The sequence below is a fragment of the Phycodurus eques genome, chromosome 18 (genome assembly GCF_024500275.1).
Source record: "Phycodurus eques isolate BA_2022a chromosome 18, UOR_Pequ_1.1, whole genome shotgun sequence".
Lineage (NCBI taxonomy): Eukaryota > Metazoa > Chordata > Actinopteri > Syngnathiformes > Syngnathidae > Phycodurus > Phycodurus eques.
The window spans coordinates 19,279,682-19,301,496 of record NC_084542.1 but is presented as its reverse complement, the minus strand read 5'-3'; the positions used below and the strand labels follow the sequence as shown (position 1 = coordinate 19,301,496).

Sequence of the window (21,815 nt, the reverse complement as noted above, 5' to 3'; positions counted from 1 at the left end):
CCTGCGTGGCTTTTCTCCGGCCACTGCGCTTTCCTCCCGCATCCCAAAAACACGCATGAATTGGAGACTCTAAATTGCCCGTAGGTGTGAATGTGAGTGTGAATGGTTGTTTGTTTGTATGTATGTATGTGCCCTGCGATTGGCTGGCAACCGGTTCAGTGTGTACCCCGCCTCCTGCCCGATGATAGCTGGATAGGCTCCAGCACGCCCGCGACCCTAGTGAGGAGAAGCGGCTCAGAAAATGGATGGATGATTAAAGTTGACGCAGATGATTTGCTTTCACGGGCACTTGAGTTTGACACCTGTGGCTTGGAGCTTTGGCGAGATGTGCACATTCAGGTTAAAAGAAAGCCATCGAAGCCTGAGGCGGAAAGCAGCAACGTCGCTCGCTGCTCCAACTCCCTGAGTGGCGGATTATCCCCAACTTCAAGTCCGTCTGAAACGGATCCACCGCCATAAACGGGGTTCACTGTACCGTTCAAAACCTCATGTAGTTGCTCGGTCTCCCGTGGCGCCACCTGCTGGTCAAAGTCACTAAAGATAGAATCAGAATCATTACATGAGAAAGTTTTTATTGTTTCAACACATTCTAACCTAAACAAGTCATTTTTTTTTTCCATCACGGGACTTTATGATCCTGCCACTATGTTGCGGGATGCGTGATGCTGCGCCAGCGTCGACAAACAAACAACCCTTAAAAAAACCAAAAAGAAAGTCTCCGCGGCAGCGTCAGCGCCGAGCGGCCTTGCAGCTCTCCAGGAGCAGGACCATCAGGCGGCTCTTGAGCGACGCCATCTTGCCGCGGTAGTTGCGCTGCAGAACGGCAGTCAGACGGCGGCGGAGGTCAGCTAGGGTCGCCGGGACCGGGCGGCAGGCGGAGATGTTGAGCAGCGTGTGGAACAAATGCAGCCACATTTCGCTGTGAGGGTTCCTGAGAACCAACGGCCACGCACACGTCAACAATACTGGACATACGCTTCCATTTATCAGCGCTATTTCTTTCAAAAAGGCAGAGTTATGTGCATGGTCACAGAACAAACGGCGCTCCTGAGGCGAGGTAATGCCAGATATTGTATAATAATACCTGCGAAATGTGGCACAAGTCCTCCACACACCATCTTCTTCCACAACCTGCATGTACGTCCCCAGCAGCATGACGTGCACAGTGCCTGCCACGCCAAAGTAGTCTGTCTGCATCCATACACACACGTTAGCGTCATCATCATCATCATCATCATCATCATCATCAGTCAACTTTACATCTGGCCACCATCAGATTGAAATGTGATTGGTGGGGAAAGATAACTGGGGATGGAATTCAACTGGCAAGTTTCCACCTGCCGTGTGATGACCTCTGACCTGGTAGCTCCAAGGCTTCCTGCCGAGCATCTGCGTGCACTGGAAGCCGGACGTCAAGCACGCGGCTGTGAAAGCCGTGCCCGCCGGGAAGAGGTCCATGTCGATGCTCTGGCCCAGGTCGATGAGGACCAGACCGTGCTCCAGGTTCTCTGGCTCAAAGTCGTCATTCTCCGCGAACCTGTGCAACGACGCCGTGTACAAAACAGTCACGCCGCACCGAGAGCAGAGCTGCGCGCGCGTTGCGTACCTTTGTCCGAGCATGAAGTTGTCTGGCTTGACGTCGGCGTGGATGATTCGTGCCGCGTGCAGTTCTTCCAGCATTCGCAGGATGCACACGGTGAAGTAGATGACAAGAGGCTGCGGCATCACTTTGTCACCGAGACCTTTGTAGACGTTCACCGCGTTCTGAGGGCAAAACACTCGCGTCAACAGGGCGAGCAGAGACCTCTTCCGCTTTCCGAGACAAAGCTTCAAGCAGAATAATAATAACAAAAATGATCCAATGTGTTGATCATTTGCATATGGTCGGTCCCGTTGGGATAATTACGGTGCTCATTTGTCAGGTGTCGCAGGGTTACACCAACTCAGCGGCGTGGTGCCAGGCGCCTCCTACAGGCCTTAGGCGGAATGCCAAGTAACCAAACCGGAAAACTTGTTGGCGGACTTCCTGTGTGTGCGCAGCGATAATGGCTGGTAAAAAAATCTTTATGGCTGGTATCTTCAGACAAATGTATATCATTTATTTACATATATATGTCAAGGCGAATAAAGCCAAAACAGGATATTGCCATCTCGTAAAAAAAAAAAGTGTCAACGTTTAAAATTTCTGCAGGTGCTTTGTCCTGCTCTCCTGCCATAGGGCTCCACCAGTCACCAGAACTGGAAGTACTTTGTCTGGTTTTGTTTCACTCAGAGTTGGTGAGAGATAGCGAGAGCACACTATGTAGCGCTTTCGAATGTTTTCGTACTACAAGAGAAACATTATTTTAGTACGTCAGCATTTATCGAGCGGCATTATGTGCCCCGTGGTCAGTTACGCGCCCTGACGCCAACTCTGACCCAGAGGACCGCCGGGGTCAGGACGTGAAGCGGACGTACCAACAGGGTGCCGTAGCTGTGCAGCTCGCCCAGCAGGACGCTGCCGTCGGTGAACACGTGAGCCGTGCGGACGCGGCCGAACAGGTGGCGGACGGACAGAGGCAGGCGACGGTCGAGCTGAGTGTGGATGTAAAACTCCCAGGGATTGGCCGGTTTCTGCACCTGGTCAACACACAGAACATGTCACGTCACCATTCCGCCAGTGCCACCTTTTGGTACCATGGGTGTCAGAAAAGTTCCAGGACTGGTGTCACAAACCAGATACTTCTAACCCAAACTACAATTGGCAACGTGACAAGATTTGCCCAAAACGACAGTCTCAGACGGTCAAAATGCTCAGATTGACCACTTCACCTAATCACTAGAAATTGTTGCCTGGGAAGCAGCGTTGCCCAGCGTTGTGTGACACGCCTTCATGCACTCCTGGAAGGACCCCGTCAGCACAGCCATCTCAATGTCATCCACGCCTTCGAAACGGGTCCCCTCGATCATCACCCCACACCCCCACCCCACCGTTGAGCTTGGGAAAGAGCAAAACAATAAAATAAATAAGTCAATAAAACAAAAACATTCACAGAGCCAGTTCGGGTGAGAAGCGCGGTCACTCCAGGATGGCCAGGAAGTGTCAGATGCTCAGGGGATGCTGAAGCAATCACGAGTTGTCCCACCCGCCGCAACTCTAGCCTCTTCCGACCAAGCAACCCCGCAGAATCTCTTTGTAGACGTGCTGCGCGGTCGTCTGGTCCACACTGAAGGGAAAAACTCGGAACGTGGCTTTGAAATCCATCTCGTGACACCAGTTCGGGAAGCTCTATGACACACCTTGTCATATATAGTTGAAACCAGATGTTTACATACATTGTATAAAAAGACATACGCTCCCCCCCCCCCCCCCCCGCCCCCCGCCCTCACTGACATGAAATCAGCCTAAATTTCCTCTTTTTGAAGTCAATTAGGATTACCAAAATTATTTCTTTTTGCTAAATGCAAGAATAATAAGAGATGGACTTTTAAGGATATTTTTCATGACTTTCTTCAAGTTCTGAAGTTTACATTCAGTAAGAATATGATGGATTTCAACAATTTGAGAAAAACCAGATCACTATGTCATTGCTTTGGAAGCTTCTGATTGACAACATTTGAGTTAAGTAGAGACACACCTGTGAATGTATTTGAACTCGGCACACCTGAAACACACCGATTCTTTGTTTAACAACATGGGAAAGTCGATGCCACATTCATCCGTTCAAACAATTATGCACAGGGACAAAGACCTTAATTTCTAGAGACATGTCCTGTGGTCTAACTAAACGAAAATTGAACTGTTTGGCCATAATGAGCATTGCTACATTTGGAGGAAAGAGAGAGAAGCTTGCAAGCCTGAGACCACCATCCCAACTTTAAAATAAGGTTGTTTGGCTACAGGATGAAGATGATGTGGAAATACTGAAGCAACATCTCAAGACATCAGCCATGAAGTTCAAGCTTGGGCGCAAATGGGTCTAACTGCCAAACTGCTTACAAAGTGGCCTAAGGATAACAAGGTCAACGTTTTGGAGTGGCCCTGATCGCAAAGCCCTGACCTCAATCCTATTGAAAATGTATTGGTAGACCTAAAAAGGCATATGTGACCAAGGCGGCCTCCAAACTTGGCTCAGTTCCAGAAGTTTTGTCAGGACGAGTGGGCCAAAATTCCTGCCACCTACTGTGTGAAGCTTGTGGTAGGATATACAAAGCAAATACTCAGAAATGTATGTGAACTTCGGACATTGAAGAAAATCATGAACAATTGTCAACTATAAATAAATAATCATCCTTCGCTCATTATTCTGGCATTTAGCAAATAGAAATAATTTGGGTAAACCTAATTGACCTAAAACAGGAAAGGTTTAGTCTGATTTCATGTCAGACAGTGAGAAAAAAATGCTTGCGTGCCTTTTTATATACTGTATGGAAACATCTGCTTTCAACCGTTTAGTGCCATCTTACCTTGAGCACCATCTTGTCAGAGCCGGCGGGGTCAGTAGCCTGATAAACGGTCGCGAACGCTCCTTGGCCGAGGACACGGTCCACTCGCAGAGATGCGCTTCCTGCCGGAGAGAACCTTCAGCGTGATGACGCTAGGTGAGGCTTTCGAAGTTGTTGTTGTTGTTACCCATGCTGATGGTCATCTTGGGGCCGATGTCAGGGAGGCGGCGCTGCCAGCTGATGCACTGCGGGTGCGAGGTGAGGGGCGGGCTCATAGTTGACAGGAAATCCGAGATGAGCTCGCTGCTCCAGGGGTCAGAGAGCAGCTGAGCGGCGTCTGAGAGACGATGACACTCTTTTTCGGGACTTGCCATGTGTTGGTCGGCGGGCGGCGGCGGTGGACTGAGGGGGGCCCGGACGCTCGTCTTTGCGGCGTCTGAGAGACGATGACGCTCTTTTTCGGGATTTGCCGCGTGATGGTCGGCGGGCGGCCTCGGCGGACTGACGGGGGCCCGGACGCTCGCTATTGCAGCGTCCCTTCGGACGGACAGCGAATTGGAGGATTTTTTGACGACTTCCTGTCGGGAATTCTGTTCCAAATCCTCCAGGATGGAAAAAGGCTCCGTGGCAGCGGTTGATCCAAGCGTCTGGTCCTTGAAGGACAGCGCGGCCGGCGGCAACGAGGCCTGCACCGGGGTAGCGGAAGAAACAATCAGCTGGTGGCCCCCGAGCCCCTCGCCCACGATGGTCCCGTGCGCCGCACAGGAGGCTGCCGGCTGACTGCCGGCGGTGTCAGAAAGCTTCTCGTCAGGCGGACTCTGCTCCATGATGGGACTGAAGCGGAGGAGGCACACGAACACTACTATTATGTATTTCAAGTTAAATATAACTGAAATGTAATTCACCAAAGTACCATAGAAGATATTTCTTTAAAAAAATAAAATAAAAATGTAAACGTTGACACCACTGCAACATTATGCACTGTTTGATTGTGCAGTGATTCTTTGTGGATCACGTACCACCCTTTGCCGATCACCAATCTTAGCGCTATTTCTGATTAATTTGTTCACAGGAACAGGAAGTTATGAGTGTGAAGTGTGGACTTTCACCTGAGCTTGTGCAAGCGTCTGATGAACGTGTTGTCATCTGTCCCCCTGCCAGCGAGCATCATCACGTCCACTGGAAAAAAACAACATGGCGAGCACGTCAGGCTGAATCACTCACGCGCTCAATTGTGATTTACGGGGTTGTCCGCGCGTCTCGTCAGCTAGGATGAACGTCCGTGCGTTGCTCGCTGGCACGCCGGAAAATGTCCGCCTCCGTGTGCGGATGCAAGTGCGTAATGTGATAAAATAATCCAATTAATATGATGTCTTTCCATATTGGCATGGAGCAGAAAGTGGAGGAAACCATTTTTGCTTCTAAAAATGTATTATTTTGATACACCACATTGTTTTGAAGAGAAATTGTGTTACAATTTTAGTTGCCAATTGTTTATTTTCATCTTTGCATACCTCGAACACAGTATAAACCTCTGTAGTATTATTGGTAGACCCCACATCCACACCCCCCGCCCATGGCATGTTGGTGCTCCCATTATTTATTTATTTTCAACACCCACACTTTTTTTTTTTTTTTTTTTTAAATAGCATTGCAGGTTATGTCAAATGTCATTTTTAAGACATGCCACAGGCCGCTGAAGAAAGGACAGCAGCCCGTCGTTCGGCCATCCCTGCCTTAATCACTAGATTTTTATCCTTTTATTGTTGTGATTCGGGAGTAAAGAATGATGAATGAGCGACTCTGTTCATTACAACACACCTTTTCCGCCTAACTAAATAAAGCGCCTCTCCTCAATCCCGACACGGCGTCATAGAGAAAACATCACACCGTAGGAAGCAAGAAGTGTTACCTGCGCTCTGGGACGCACCGACGGCCCCTTTGTGCGTAAAGGGAGTGGACATGCAGCGCGCCGCCAAGGCAAATTCCGCCGTGTTGTTGGGGCACGACGCCAGCCAGCCGTCGCCCCACACGGTCAACTCGTCGGCCGTCTTGTCCTGCTGTTACCACGCCGCCGGAGCCCATCAAACATATTGGTCAGTTAAACCCCAAAACACGTCCATCGGACGTCGGTCGTGCAGAACTCACGTCGGACGGCATATTCTCGGACAAGCCTCGGCCTGACGCTGCTTTGCTCTTGGCCGACACGCAGGAAGTCGCAATGCTGCACACCCACAAAAAACAACACTACCAGTTTGGTTACAAGTTTTTAAATCAAGCAAAGTAGCACGATACTGTAGAAAAACATAGAAAAGATAGTAAAAGTCAATGTCAAGAAATGCATAACTATTATACCTACAATAGAATTCATGTTAGATGTGTGCCTTTAAGGGGCGTGACCTTGCGTGCGAGGTCAGGAGCTGGAAGCTCCTTTCCTCGTTTTGTATTTGTCCCGTTCAATAAAGAACTGAAAGGGCATCGGCGACTGCGGCTTTCCTTGCCCACATACGAGAGGGCATGACAGGATCCGACAATGGGCCACAACGCCGCTGTATCGGGCCACCGCTGACGTAGAGACGCTGGCTCGCACGGGCCAGTAAAAATTTCAAAGTCACTGAACATTTTCCAATAATGTGCGGAAAACAACTGTGTGCCAATGAGAATTTTATTCATCATAGAAGTAAAGAACCTTTCACAATGCATTTGCTCAGTGTGAAACGGCCCCGCGTCAAAACGCAACGTCGACGGTAACGAGGGTGCGGCCATCCCATAATTGGAAGTGCTGACGTAGCAGCCGACCAGGAAGTCAACAGAAGGTTTTTCCCGCTGAAGAAGTAGACCGCACTCGGGAAGATGCCGTCACTGTCTTTTTCACAAAAGAAAGCCCTGGCGTTGCTCATTTTAAAGGAGGAGGAGGGCGAGACAAGCCGGAGAAAAAAAACATAAAAATACAGGTTCATCCCATTTTAGCGGCTCATCGGAACCTCGGAGATTTAAGGCTCGTTTGTGAGCTACAATTTGACCAGGACCGCTTTGAGCTATATTTCAGGCTAAGCAGAGATTTCAGGACAAAGACAAACCACACGTATTAGAGCGTCCTCCATTTCCCCTTGCCGTTTACAGTACAGTACCAAAATCGCACTCGCCAGCCTCCCACTGGAGGAGCCTTTTGAAGTCTCCGCATCAATGCTCCAGATGACGCTCGGCGTGGCGTCAAAACATCCTGATGCCCCCTCAGCACATACACGGAACGGGAAAGTCGAAGGTGTCGGACCCTTTGCCAAGTGCAGCGTGAAAGGCCATTAAGACAACACGCACCAAAACACCATGACACTTTACGGCACTGTCGTAACATTTGACGCAATACGACACAGGGCCGGCGTGTGTAAATCATAGGTCTTTGCGTGACGGTCAAAGGCCCTAAAACATTTGGGGAACGCTGCCATTGTTTTATGCATTTACTGTATTTAATGCCCGGATAGCCCCCTTGGGATGCATCATGTCATTTTCAACACATACATATACAGTAATCACTGATACACAAAATAATAAGTATAAGTAAATGAAAATCACAATACAAATACTAGTCATACACACGCACGCACTGCTCCCCTAAGCGGAGCATCCCACCAACATTTCATAATAAGCATGTACATACATATTAATATAGGATATAAATAGTGTACACAACATCAAGGCACAATATTCTAATAAGTTTGTAATTGTTTTATTCTTTGAAGCATTACCGTTTTGCAATGCCTAGATCTTAGTGAGGTGAGTACACAGACACAGCCATGAACGCAATTGTACTAATAACTTATTAAAGGGGCCTAAATAACACAGCTTTTTTTTTTTTTCACATCACTCGAGCGGCGGCATATTTGAAGTATGCTGGGGTAAGCCACATACAAGATCAGGAGTAACTTTTTCCTCCAAGGACCGCATACAGAAAAATGGAAGGATACAACGGCCACTTTGACATTCTTCAAGTTGAATTGATTAAAAATGCTAAAACCGTTCCATCAAGCAATCATATATGAAAGTTATTTTGAAAACCTTCTAGGTCACTGCTTTCTGTTACAGGTGACAGGCAAATAGTTTTGGATTTTTCAGGATTTCGGGTTAGCCTGCTGCCGTGTAGCCACTCCTAGTGTAGCGTCAAGTCACCCCAGCACTGAGCAGCAGCTGAATTCAGAACCAAAACAAGACCAAACCGTAGTAAAGCTGACAATTTTTAAAGCACTTACTTAAGGATCATTAACGTGACATGTCTGGCCTTCCTGTGTGGATTTTGCATGTTCTCCCCTGTGCCTGCGTGGGTTTTCTCCGGGTACTCCGGTTTCCTCCCACATCGCAAAAATATGCATGCGAGGTTAACTGAAAACTCTAAATTGCCCGTAGGTGCGAATGTGAGTGCGGATGGTTGTTTGTTTATATGTGCCCTGCGATTGGCTGGCGACCAGTTCAGGGTGTACCCCGCATCTCACCCAGATTCAGCTGGGAAGGGCCCCAGCACGCCCGCGATCCATGTGAGGATAAGCAGTATGGAAAATGGATGGATGGATGGAAGTTGTGTGTGTTTAGTTGTGGGTCCTGTCAAATGCTATTTTTAATGCATGCTGCAGGTTGCAAAAATATTGACGGTGGGCCGCAAATGGTCCCCGGGCCTACGCTTGGACACCCCTGATTTAGAGTCTTTAATGAAACTACCATCATATTTTTGGAATGTGGGAGGAAACCAGAGTACCTGCAAAAAACCCACGCGGGTCCCGGGAGAACATGCAAACTCCACACAGGAAGGCCAGAGCCCGGATTTGAACCCACCACCTCTGAACTGTGAGGCAGATAGGCTAACTACACATTCACCGTGCCCCACAAAGTAAAACAAGAAAATAAAATTGACCAAACAAAGGCTAATGACTGGAAAAGTAAAGAAACATTTCACATTGTGACGTTTTATTTGACTGACCTGGCATCATCCTGGTAGATGGTGAACGGCTCCGCTGCAGTGGAAGTGGCCAGCAGGGCGGATACTGTGAGACAAAGTGGCAACACCGCAAGACAAAAGGTTTATTTGCCATCTACATTTTCAAGCACATTTTTTATTTTATTTTTTTACAGTAAACTACACAGGCAAATGAGAATTTAGAGTTGCATGCCTTCAGTGTAGTATCACGTTGTGCCACAACATGCCGAGTGGCAGCACAGAGCTCTACTGGAAGACATTCAGCGTGTTAGAAGAGGCAGAGCAGATCCCTTAAGCTCCAGTAGCACAGAGAGAGAAGATGCGCCTGATGTGAGGATTGTCGTATGTGAAAAGTAGCAGCTGTTTGAAAGGTTCGATTCTACACGCGCGTTGAACTTTTCATGGAGGCCCACGTGGTCCTTGTGCTTCCGCTCAGAAGAGATGATAACTCATAGAAATGTTTAATAAAAGAAAAATCTGACTTCTCAGAACAATGTCTTGTTCTCTAAATTTACAGAAGAGGAGGGGGAAAAAAAATAAAAAAAATAAACACCTTTCAAAAAACTAACCTATATATAATTTGCCTTTTTGAAAATATCACTTTTGATTTTCGACTTTTGAAAGAAAGTCTAAAAAATATGTTTTTAACTTTATTCTCCCAAAAAAATAAGACTATTGAAAACTAAAATTATATATACATATGCATGTTCCTCCTGGAAGCCGTCACCTTATCGTGGTGGAGGGGTTTGTGTGTCCCAATGATCCTAGGAGCTAAGTTGTCTGGGGCTTTATGCCCCTTGCAGGGTCACCCATGGCAAACAGCTCCTCGGTGAGGGACCAGACAAAGCACAGCTCCAAACACCCCTATGATGACAAATAATTCAGGAAAACATTTTCCCTTGCCCGGACGCGGGTCACCGGGGCGCCCCCTCTGGAGCCAGGCCTGGAGGTGGGGCTCGAAGGAGAGCGCCTCGTGGCCGAGCCTGCACACGTGGGGCCCGGCCGGGCACAGGCCGAAAGGGTAATGTGGGTCCCCCTTCCCATGGGAGGGGCCACAGGGGTCGGGTGTAGTGCGAGCTGGGCGGTGGCCGAAGGCGGGGACCTTGGCGATCCGATCCCCGGCTACAGAAGCTGGCTCTAGGGACGTGGAATGTCACCTCTCTGGCAGTGAAGGAGCCCGAGCTGGTGTGTGAGTTCGAGAAGTTCCGACTAGATATAGTCGGACTCGCCTCCACTCACAGCTTGGGCTCTGGTACCAGTCCGCTTAAGAGGAGTTGGACTCTCTTCCACTGTGGAGTTGCCCATGCTGAGAGGCGCCGAGCAGGTATGGGTATACTTATTGCCCCCCCCGGGCTCGGCGCCTGTACGTTGGGGTACGCCCCGGTGGACGAGAGGGTAGCCTCCCTCCGCCTTCGGGTGGGAGGACGGGTCCTGACTGGTGTTTGTGCCTATTCACCAAACAGCAGTTCAGAGTGCCCAACCTTTTTGGAGTCCTTTGAGGGGGTGCTGGAGAGCGTTCCCGCTGGGGACTCCATCGTTCTGCTGGGGGACTTCAATGCTCACGTTGGCAATGACAGTGAGACCTGGAGGGGCGTGATTGGAGAAGCGGCCCCCCCGATCAGAACCCGAGCGGTGTTCTGTTATTGGACTTCTGTGCTCATCACAGATTGTCAATAACGAACACCATGTTCAAGCATATGGGTGTCCACACGTGCACTTGGCACCAGGAGACCCAAGGTCGCAGTTTCCAGCAGAATTTCAATCCCCGAACCCGTTGGTGGACACCAACGGTGAGGGATGCCGTCAAGCTGAAGAAGGAGTCCTATCTGGCCTTTTTGGACTGTGGGACTCCTGAGGCAGCTGATGGGTACCGGCTGGCCAAGCGGAATGCAGATTTGGTGGTCGCTGAAGCAAAAACCCGGGTATGGGAGGAGTTCGGTGAGGCCATGGAGAAAGATTTCTGGAAGGCTTCAAGGAAATTCTGGTCCACCATCCGGCGCCTCAGGAGTGGGAAGCAGTGCACCATCAACACTGTGTATAGTGGTGATGGGGCGCTACTGACCTCGACTCGGGATGCTGTAAGTCAGTGGGGAGAATACTTCGAAGACCTCCTCAATTCCACCGACACGCCTTCCCATGAGGAAGCAGAGTCTAGCTTCTCTGAGGCGGGCTCTCCTATCTCTGGGGTTGAGGTCACTAAGGTGGTTAAAAAGCTCCTTGGTGGCAAGGCCCCAGGGGTGGATGAGATTCGCCCAGAGTTCATAAAGGCTCTGGATGTTGTGGGGCTGTCCTGGTTGACACACCTCTGCAACATCGCGTGGACATCGGGGACAGTGCCTCTGGATTGGCAGACTGGGGTGGTGAAGAAGAAGAGGGGCCGGAGGGTGTGTTCCACCTACAGGGGGATCACACTCCTCAACCTCCTTGGTAAAGTCTATTCAGGGGTGCTGGAGAGGAGGGTCCGTCGGGAAGTCGAATCTCAGATTCAGGAGGAGCAGTGTGGTTTTCATCCTGGCCGTGGAACAGTGGACCAGCTCTACACCCTCGGCAGGGTCCTCGAGGATGCATGGGAGTTCGCCCAACCAGTCTACATGTGTTTTGTGGACTTGGAGAAGGCGAGTCCCTCGAGGAGTCCTGTGGGGGTTGCTTTGGGAGTATGGGGTACCGAACCCCCTGATACGGGCTGTCAGAGTTTGGTCTGCATATCCAGCAGTAAGTCGGACTCATTTCCGGTGAGGGTTGGACTCCCAAGGCTACCCTTTGTCACCGATTCTGTGCATAACCTTTATGGACAGAATTTCTAGGCGCAGCCGAGGCGAAGAGGGGGTCCGGTTTGGTGTCCTCAGTATTGCAGCTCTGCTTTTTGCAGATGATGTGGTTCTGTTGGCTTCATCAAGCAGTGATCTCCAACTCTCACTGGAGCAATTCGCAGCCGCGTGTAAAGCGGCTGGGATGAGAATCACCACCTCCAAATCTGAGACCGTGATCCTCAGGCGTGCTCACAGTGCATGCTCTGACATGCACTGTGAGCTGTAAGGTCTTCTCCAGACAGGTGTGTGGCTTTCCTCATCAAGTCCAATCAGTATCATCAAACACAGCTGGGCTCCAATGAAGGTGGAGAACATCTCAAGGATGATCAGAAGAAATGGACAGCACCAGAGTTCAATATAGGAGTGTCACAGCAAAGGGTCTGAATACTTATGGCTGTGTGATATTTCAGTTTTTCTTTTGTAATAAATCTGCAAAAATTTCAACAACTCCGTTTTTTGTCTGTCAATATGGGGTGCTGTGTGTACATTCATGAGGAAAAAAATGAACTTAAATGATTTTAGCGAATGGCTGCAATATCAAGAGTGAAAGATTTAAGGTGGTCTGAATACTTTCCGTACCCACTGTATATATTAGGCTCCACACAATCAAGATTTTTGGGGCCGATCACCGATCAGCAAGTTTAAAAAAAACGATAACCGATCACCGATCCAATCACAAGATGGAGCAATGTGTCCATTTATATTACTTGCTGATTTATTGTATATACTTGTGTACTGTATCCATCCATCCGTCTGTTTGACTCGCCCCCCCCCCCCACGCTGCGTTGCTTGAACGAGGCATGCTCCTTGTGTACGTTCTTCAGGTGCTCGATCAAATTTGTTGTGTTGAAGCATTTCGATGACATTCCCCACGACGTACTTCAGTTGTGCACAGACTGCAAATAACTTACGTGTTGTTTGTCTGAGACACCGCAAAATAGTCCCACAACGATGATGTACTTTTTCACCGACAAGATTGAAAAAACTTTATTGGCCGTCAGATAGGTACAGTACTGCGCAACAAGACACATGACAAGGCTAAAAATAAACTAGCTTTTGGATTCATACGCGAAGAAGACGCGGCGTTAAATGTCTTGTGCGGAGCCGATCGACGACGTCACTGATCAGATCTGCGACTTATGACATGAAAGTCGATCAGCATAAAATGCTAATTATCGGCCGATCAGATCCGCGTAAAGTCTAGTCTGTGTGTGTGTGTATGTATGTATGTATGTATGTGTGTGTGTATATATATATATATATATATATATATATATAGTCTCGCAAAATGTGACTTTTTTTTTAATTTAAAACCTTCAAATATTAAAAACATAACATTTAGAAAAAAAAAACAACTTTGAATTGTGCAGGCAATGTTCTAACATTTGAACATTTTGAGCTGTCATACACGTCTAAATGTATGCTAACCAACTAGTATTCCATCAATTTTCTACCGCATATCCGAGTTCGGGTGGGGGGGGCAGCAGCTCAAGCAGGCAAGCCCAGACTTTGCGCTCTTCAGCCACTTTTTCGTTTCCTTCAAGTGATGTTATCCCAAAATGTTACCGTGCAGAGGCAAAGAAGGCGCTCACCGTTTGCATCATCCGACGGCTTCCTGGCGCTGAAGAATGCCGATGCGTCACCAAAGGGGTCCTCGGCGAGCGCAGGGGCCTGGAACATTCCCATGATCACATCTGCAAACACAACTGCCATTGTTGATTGTAACTAAACCACGTTTACGTGTAACTAGAGACAAGCTCATCCTTATTTCAACATATACGGGTGTGCCTTGAGATACGAGCTTAATTTGTTCCATGACCACGCTTGTAACTCACAACACTCCTATCTCAAATACCAGTAATCCGTTCCCAAAAAAAATTATTGTTGTAATGTATTTTTTGCAGAGGTCGTGTAATACTGACATACTGACATAGGATACTGCATTGAGATGGTCTCAGCTCCTCAATAAGCCACAGAAATATAATTTGCTCCTTGTAAACTAGAAAGAATATACGCCTGCTAGTGTTGTTATATTACCGTCTACATGTGTTGGTCCACCGTTTGAGTTGAAATAGCCGCGGCCTAAATGTTTATAACATTTGTTAGCCCGTCTGTGGCGAGCTATGCGCTTGATTAGAATACACAATGTTGAATTCTTCTGTTTAGCTTTTGAGTGAACTTCAGCTGAGAGAGGCAATAAACAGCTCCAAGCCTCTTTTTGAACAATTCTTGACAATCTGCCAAACTGCTGCTTGTTGTCAAGTTGAGCTGAATCAAGTTTAGTGACACCATACAGCACTTGAACCTTTTTAAAGAAAATAATAATAATAAAATGTATAAAAATTGCCCGGATGACAGCTGTTATCACTAAACCCTCGTAAGCGGGTCACTCACATCTCAAGGCCCACTGTATGCGCCCTGTTGGGAATGCAAAGAGGAAGTGCTCACCCACGGCCTCGCGTGTGGGAGACGGCGACACGCGTGATGGCGTGGTGGCGTCATGCAGGCAGCTCAGCGAGTTGTTGGGAGTGACGTGGGGAACGTTCAGCGCACTTGTCGCTGGAGGGCAGGCACACGCGCGCGCGCACGCACACGCACACACGAACACACACACACACACACACGAGACGAGAATGTTCTGAGTCGGGTCTTGGCAGGATCAATGTGACTTTTACAGAACAAGAAACTCACTATTGAGGTTCTCCTCCACTTGTGCGTCACTCCCACCTTCCTCTTGCCCAAAAGCCTTCTGGGTAGGATGGGCCGAAGCATTTTCTGTGGCACACGTCTGGAGAAGGAAAAGCACATTTGATGTCGTTAACACTAGTACCCGACCGACTCATCTTTGATCCCTTTTAAAAATAATCATAATCGCCCGATATAGTCTTACTTTTTCACGAAACAGTAAATGCTGTTACATGTTGAAGTCACGCAGAATTATCCTTGTGCCTTTTGTCCACTAAATTCCTGTCATAACGTTAAACAAATAAATGCAAAAGTATTGTAAAACAGTCAAATGTTCTACATGTAATTCATACCTACATTGTCATAAGCATTAAGGGACCAAATAATAATTTTCTTCCATTCCACATTATACTCGCAGCTTATGAAAGCGACTCGCCTAAGATGAGAACTGTCAGGCAACACTGTCACCATAACCAAGCACACTGGCGTGGATAAAATGTGAAACTTTCAAACATTTTCAAGCTTTTTTATATTTATTAAAAAATAACTTTGGACTCTACTAGGCATTCCAGGCCACGGAAAAAAACCTTAAAAACAATTTTGTACTGTTCAGTAATATGGGTGCATAAGGACACCAAAAAAGTGCTTCAATTTAACAATCGGTGCCTCAAAAAAAGTGCTACAATCTAACGGACAAACGGCTATATCGGACAACCCCCCCGCCCCTATTAGTCCGTTCTATCGAGGTTCCACAGTATTCCGCATACAGTAGATAGATACTATAGATAGAGATACAGTAGATTCATCCAGCAGGGACTTGACTGGAAAAGGAGACAGTAGATCAAAGCAGACGTCAGGACGCGCGCAAAGGAAAAAGAAAAGCGGATTCGCCCGCTTCCCGGTCAGCGGACGTCGGGGGGGCCGACGGGCGGTCCACGCAGGCCGGCTCACCGTCAGTGTCCTGCACATCTGGTTCAGTTGGCACCGCAGCGTGCTGGCAGCCTCCTCATCCTCCCGCATTGCGCGCTCCTCTTCGCGTGAGACAACGGGACATCGGTCAGCCGGGAACGTGGCGAGCGGCGGCGTGCCGTCCCCCGCGCGCTTATGTCTTTGTCGCTCGTCGGCCTCCTGCTGTCGCTTCCTCTTCTCGAGGTACGTCCGCGCTCGTACTTCCTCGAAGCAAAGCTCGGATCCTTCGCATGCCAGCGCGTCCTTGGAGTACATGGACACGAACACCCGGTCGGGGTCGTGGCCGGAGGCGCTCGGCGTTTCGGAGCGCGACACTCTGTAGGGCAAACGTTACTTTTACAAGGACAAATGGAAACATTTATTTATAAATAATTAAATCCCAAAAAGCTCATAGGTCCAGGTCATTCAGTCCTATCTCAAGTCACCACAGTACCAATAATAACATACGAACTGGCCCACAATGATGTTTTAATTGCATTTTATTTTTTAAGTGGGGGGTTGCGACACTCCTCTTTAATGGGTGGAACGCTCCTGACAACTACAATGAATAAAAATCAATTGTTTTATGCAGCTTTTTCTAGATACGAAATCTTTATAATAATATAACTAACATAGTAGCAAAATTGCCATTTGACACCCAGTGACTAAAGATCATTCCGTTTTGGATTTGGCAGCGTACAGTATCACATGAATGATCCTTAAGGGTAGTTTTTAAGAATGTTAAAAATCAAGTTGAAGAACGTCATATGTCCCCCTGCTACACACACAATAGTGTCTGCGCATGTTGGACATCATTTGTCCTGCTGCGTAGTTTGGGTGTCATTGTTGTAGCTTACGTGCGGACGTAGAAGGCTCCGCTGCCTGGGAACTCTACTGCGGCCTGAGAAGGAGGAGAGGAGAAGAAGGTTCAGTTGAGCTCAGCAGGTATCCAATATTTTTACAATCCAAATGGATTGATGAAATAAGGGTGCAGAGTTCGCTGTTGTGAGCTCATCTTAGCGGCTGTCTGTTAACTGGCTAACCGTTAGCCGGTCTCGCGTAGTATTGAGTGGCTCCCAATGTGCTGGGTGCACGTTTGTTTTCCAACCATTTGTTGAATAAGGCGATTGAAAGTGCATCTATTCTTAACCACAATTGTGCTACATTAGTTCTGCTTTTCAGTCGAGACAATGGCCCCCATTCACTAACCGTGTGTATGCAGATTTGTGTTTAAATCGTGCGTACACACATTTGACATGCAAATCTGTATTCGTCAAGATGTTCTTACTTTGTGAACAAATTTAGCTCTTCAGACCATGCGTCCCCACAAATAAGGCAGGATCAGCTTTCGAAAAAACAAACGTTTTATCCAAAGAGCCACAACGTATTGTTACTAGTCAGTTATAAAAATAACCATAATAAGTTTAAGGGTAATAACTAAGGGAAATTGCTAATGATGTCCTCATATGCCTGTGTAGGTTATTTGTGGGAAATATCTTTCTTGCCGACTCTACACTACCTTTGAATTCTCAACAAAATTGAAATGTGTCCCAACATTACTTCTTTTCCTGCTGTCAATCATTTTCGAGAATATTGCTTACATCCATTCATGAGTTTATCCTTGTGCTCTTCATTCTCTCGTTTCTCTGAGTCCTGTGTGGACGTATTATTTTATATCTATACATGCATCTCTAAACACGTATTAATTGGCCTATTTTGTTGTTCAAGGCTGGCGACTCTGCACAAAAATGCAGTTCCAGGCAGACCTATGTGACAACTGTACTGTTTCACCAAATCACCTATTTCAATGGTTTGCGACAGCGTAGAAATGACTACGCGCCTTCGCCTATCCACTTCTCGTCCTCCCTTTGTGACACTTTTGTCAGAAGCATGTAAGAAGTGTATCTCATTCGCTAGCATGGAGGCCATTTGCAGTGACTTCCAATGCGTTGGCAGTGGACGCAGTGAACTTTCGCCTCCGCGGCTTGGCAGTCAGGGGCGGAATAAAATAGCGTCCACCAAGCAGCTGTTCAAAGTGGATGAGCCAGTCATTTTTGTTTTTTCTTCCCCCACCAATATCCGGAACAATCACTGTTACGGTGATTTCCATCACAAAATACAGTTTGGACGTTCCGTAACACTAGTGTTACGTGTGGTTATGGTGACAAGGTCGGACACTAGAGCCCTGACGGCACCAAGCTTATTTCTACATGGAGCGGTGCTCGCGGCCGCGGTAACATTAGCCAAGCGCTAGTCATTGGTCAAGCCAAATCATCACGAAGGAGACGAACGAGCACCTGCGACGGAGCGGCAGCAGGCACGCCGTGTGACGGCAGGTGGGGCTCGTCCGGCGGCTTTGGACCTCCTGCATCACACCCGGTAGAGATTCTTTAGCAGCAGACAACAACATCTGCAGCGGGACAAAATGAACACTGACCTCCTGACGCCGCTTCCTGGCTTCCGCTTCTGGCCTGAAACTGCCTGTGGATCACAGGCACAATTTGGAGTCGTACGCTCATCAAGTACAACAACAAGAAAACACACTGATTGAGCTCTTCCTGTGGGAACGTAGCACACTTGCGTTAGCTTTTACCTGTACTCTTGCATCACGCTTTCAGCGGGCCGGGCTTGCTTCTCCTGAGCTTTCCGGTAAACGGCGTCGGCTTGCTCCGGCATCGCTTGGCGCTCAAAGTACTGAGCCCAGGCCACGTAGAGCGCCGCCGTCCTGGTGCCCACGCCTTTGTTGAAGATATAATGGAACAGGGCGATGGGCTCAGAATAATAAGTGGCCTGCAAACAACAAACTTCCATAAGAGCAATCACTCTGGAATGCCCTACCTGCGGAAATTAGAGCAGCTACCTCTGTAGAAATGTCTCAATCTCGACTTAAGACTTATTTCTCCACTCTCGCATTTAGTTGAACCACACATAGTATGCAATTAGTCACTTGCCCTGCCCTACCCCGACATCTGGACTTTGACCTGTTTGACTTCACCCCCCAGCAACCCCTCCCCTCCTTTCCTGCTCACAGATCGGGCTTGGCGGCAGTGATCGAAGTGTGGCCGTTGCAGAACGCTTTCTGCATCGAATGACCGGAGGCCGATGGGAGGTGGACCGCTTCCCCGGAGGCGTCGCTGCGGAGGAGACTGCAACGACCGACCGAGATAGGACCTGAAGAGAACCCCTCCTCCAGGAGTCTATCTCCGCACTACAGTTCATTCAACAGACTCATGCTCTCAGAATTTCCCTTGCCCGGATGGTGGGGAATCTAGGTTTTTAATCACCGTGGGCTCGTGAAGCCCTGTAAGGCTGTTGTGATAAAGGGTTAGATAATGAACTTGACTCCTGTGTCACTCACTCTCAGACACACACAGACAGACCAAAGTAAGTAGACAGGCGCACTTACACATCTGATGCACATGTTGACAAATCGGACATCATCGGCGTATCGCTCCACACTGATGAAGTTGTTTAGCAGCCGGTCAAGCACCAGCGACATTTCACTGCTGCCGCCCGCAGGTAAGCTGTGGTCCAAGTACTCCACAAACCTGCCAAGTGCATGCCGTCAACGCGTCAATGTGATGTGTATGTTGTGATGTTTGCTTGCTTGGCTGCTGGTCAATAGCTAAAGGAGGAGAAAAGAGCAGTGACTCACTGAAGCCAGACGTCCAGGGGGTCATCTCCTGTGTACGAGCTGAAACGGCTTTCAAACGCTCTGTCAAATTACATTTGCACACGTTATTTGTATTGCAGGACAACAAAGTACGTACAGCTGCGTGAAGTTGGCCGCCCTACCCTGCAGAAAACTGGTTAAGTAGCCGTAGTCATTTATGCTTTGACCGTGCTGAATTGTGCCCTTAAAATGGTCGTTTTTGCCGTTGTACTTATTTTGTAGGTTCTTTTAAAACCTTACAATCTAGGTTTTATAGGTCCTCATGGCTTAAAGTTAGAAAAATCTCCACGCCTGAATTTTTTTCCAGGAAGGAGGGTGGGTAAGAATAATCAGTTTAGGAATGGATAAATAATTTATTATCATATAAATAACTACTTTATGAACAGAGGTTGGTTATTTATACTTTTACACAAAATGACTTCACGGACTTTATTGAACTCAGGGAATAGAATTTTTCCAAATTCACACTTTTTACTTGCTAATCAACAATGTTGAAAATTTTGGGTGGTAATTATTATTTACTGGACAGGGGAAGATTATAAAAACTGCTGTCAGATAATTGTGACAAGATTTAAAAAGCAGGAAAATGTTGGCCTAAATGACAAGCACTACTCCCCTTTTGTTTGTCCAAAGTGAACTGAAGTCCAATATTTGAGTTGATGTGATTGCGAAAGGCCCGCTTCCACCGCGTTGGCCTTGGGACGACGCCGCCGGCCAGCCCACAAACTGTGGCAGCGCTAAACTTGTACTCAATTATCCGCAAAGGTTAAATTGAGGCAACTGGACTTGTCGTGTTTGTTGAGGACAGTCCACTTGCCTCAATTTACACTTTGCTGAACGTCACTGAACATGATTACAACCACAGAACGCTGCAGTAACCCATTCATAGTAACCTTTGTTTTGATTCCTTGTTTTGTTTTACAGAACTGTATATTTTTAAATTGAAATGGAAACTGTTATTTTCGGAAGACTGAACAATGCATATGACTTTTTTTGGGGGGGGGGGGGGGATTGGGGGGGAGTGGTGGTCAAAGGAATCAATGAACCCGTTTTGAAGCACTTCATCAATTGTATTGAAACTGAGTTCATTTGTTCGTTTCAGACAGCGAATCAATATCGGATGTGATGACTGGAATAAGACTTTTGCGTAAATGACGTAACTACTACCAAGCATGCTGTGTGCTATAATGTACCAATATGGTTAGGGTTCGTTAACTAACTAACTAACCAACCCTAGTTAATTGATCTAGAATTACAGTTGGCAACCCTTACAATATAGAGAGCTATTTTTAAGTTTTGTGTGCTATACTAGATGCCTGATCTAGGTCTTTATGCACTGATGCATTAGTAAAATTCCAACGTTTTTCGGTTGACCGGGATGAGCCAAGATGCGTCAAGGTAAGGCCAACGTCAACGTTGCATTTCTGACCATGAGAGTCAAAATAATGCACTACTTACTTACCCAGGACAAGTAAGGAGATAAAATAGTGTGAAAACCCGAACGTCACTTTTTGCAGCGCAAACTTTGTACGCCGTTTTTGCCCGGGAGAATAAATCCCTCCGGTCAAAAAGCACCAATAACGAAACACAAATGACGAGTAGAGTTTTCCGTGGGGTCTTCGTCATCTCACTTACTTTAAACAAGAGGCCACATCCATTTTCCTTTTGTTATGTATAATAAATGAATACAAATATTGAATCAAGAAATAAAATACAAAAACAAATGTCGATTTTCTTCTCTCGTTCCTCCGAAAATTTGTCATCGAACAAACCCTCGCTGACGAGTTCGTTTTGTTTTGTTTAAATATCGCGCTCAGCCAATAGCGTCGTCGTCACTTCGGCTTCTCTTTCTTCTTCTTCTACTTTTTGTGTTGTTTTATGCGTTACCGCCACCTACTGTTATAAAGTGAGTTTGTCATCGAACGAACCCTCGGTGACGAGCTGCTATTCAATATCGTGCTCAGCCAACAGCGTCGTCGCTACTTTTTGTGTTGTTTTATGCATTACCGTCACCTACTGTATCTCAGGCATGCTTCCTAAATTCATTCATTCATCTTCCGTTCCGCTTCTCCTCACTAGGGTCGCGGGCGTGCTGGAGCCTATCTCAGCTATCTTCGGGCAAGAGGTGGGGTACACCCTGAACTGGTCGCCAGCCAATCGCAGGGCACATAGAAACAAACAAGCATTCGCACTCACATTCACACCTACGGGCAATTTCTAGTCTTCAATTAACCTACCATGCATGTTTTTGGGATGTGGGAGGAAACCGGAGTGCCCGGAGAAAACCCACGCAGGTACGGGGAGAACA

At 47.5% G+C, this 21,815-nt stretch overlaps 1 protein-coding gene across 3 annotated transcripts; it reads right to left on the bottom strand.

Annotated features, from left to right (window-relative positions):
* Positions 1-583: 583 nt before the first annotated feature.
* On the bottom strand, positions 584-21,294 carry bub1 (BUB1 mitotic checkpoint serine/threonine kinase). Of its 3 annotated transcripts, none has more exons than XM_061703642.1 (22): positions 21,143-21,294; positions 19,490-19,549; positions 19,241-19,382; positions 18,428-18,624; positions 18,272-18,315; positions 18,132-18,199; positions 16,692-16,735; positions 15,838-16,171; positions 14,893-14,989; positions 14,650-14,760; positions 13,794-13,907; positions 9,395-9,458; positions 6,574-6,649; positions 6,338-6,485; positions 5,535-5,604; positions 4,613-5,259; positions 4,447-4,547; positions 2,458-2,619; positions 1,607-1,764; positions 1,360-1,537; positions 1,085-1,191; positions 584-931 (listed from the first exon to the last, which is right to left on the bottom strand). In XM_061703642.1, exons 1-22 carry the CDS (start codon positions 21,268-21,270, stop codon positions 730-732), a joined length of 3,252 nt encoding a protein of 1,083 aa, XP_061559626.1. In that variant the 5' UTR covers positions 21,271-21,294; the 3' UTR covers positions 584-729. The 3 variants fall into 3 exon arrangements, with proteins under 3 accessions (XP_061559626.1, XP_061559627.1, XP_061559628.1); XM_061703643.1 differs by having other exon boundaries at positions 6,338-6,482; XM_061703644.1 differs by having other exon boundaries at positions 13,794-13,895.
* Between the last annotated feature and the right edge of the window lie 521 nt (positions 21,295-21,815).

Excerpts from the sequence above, each read along its gene's own strand:
- bub1 (XM_061703642.1), bottom strand. The coding sequence starts at position 21,270 with ATGACAAATTTTCGGAGGAACGAGAGAAGAAAATCGACATTTGTTTTT. Across the intron at positions 19,550-21,142 it reads GATGTGGCCTCTTGTTTAAA|AGCGTTTGAAAGCCGTTTCA; the intron begins GTAAGTGAGATG and ends GTAATTTGACAG. Across the intron at positions 13,908-14,649 it reads TCCCACACGCGAGGCCGTGG|TTGTGTTTGCAGATGTGATC; the intron begins GTGAGCACTTCC and ends CAACAATGGCAG.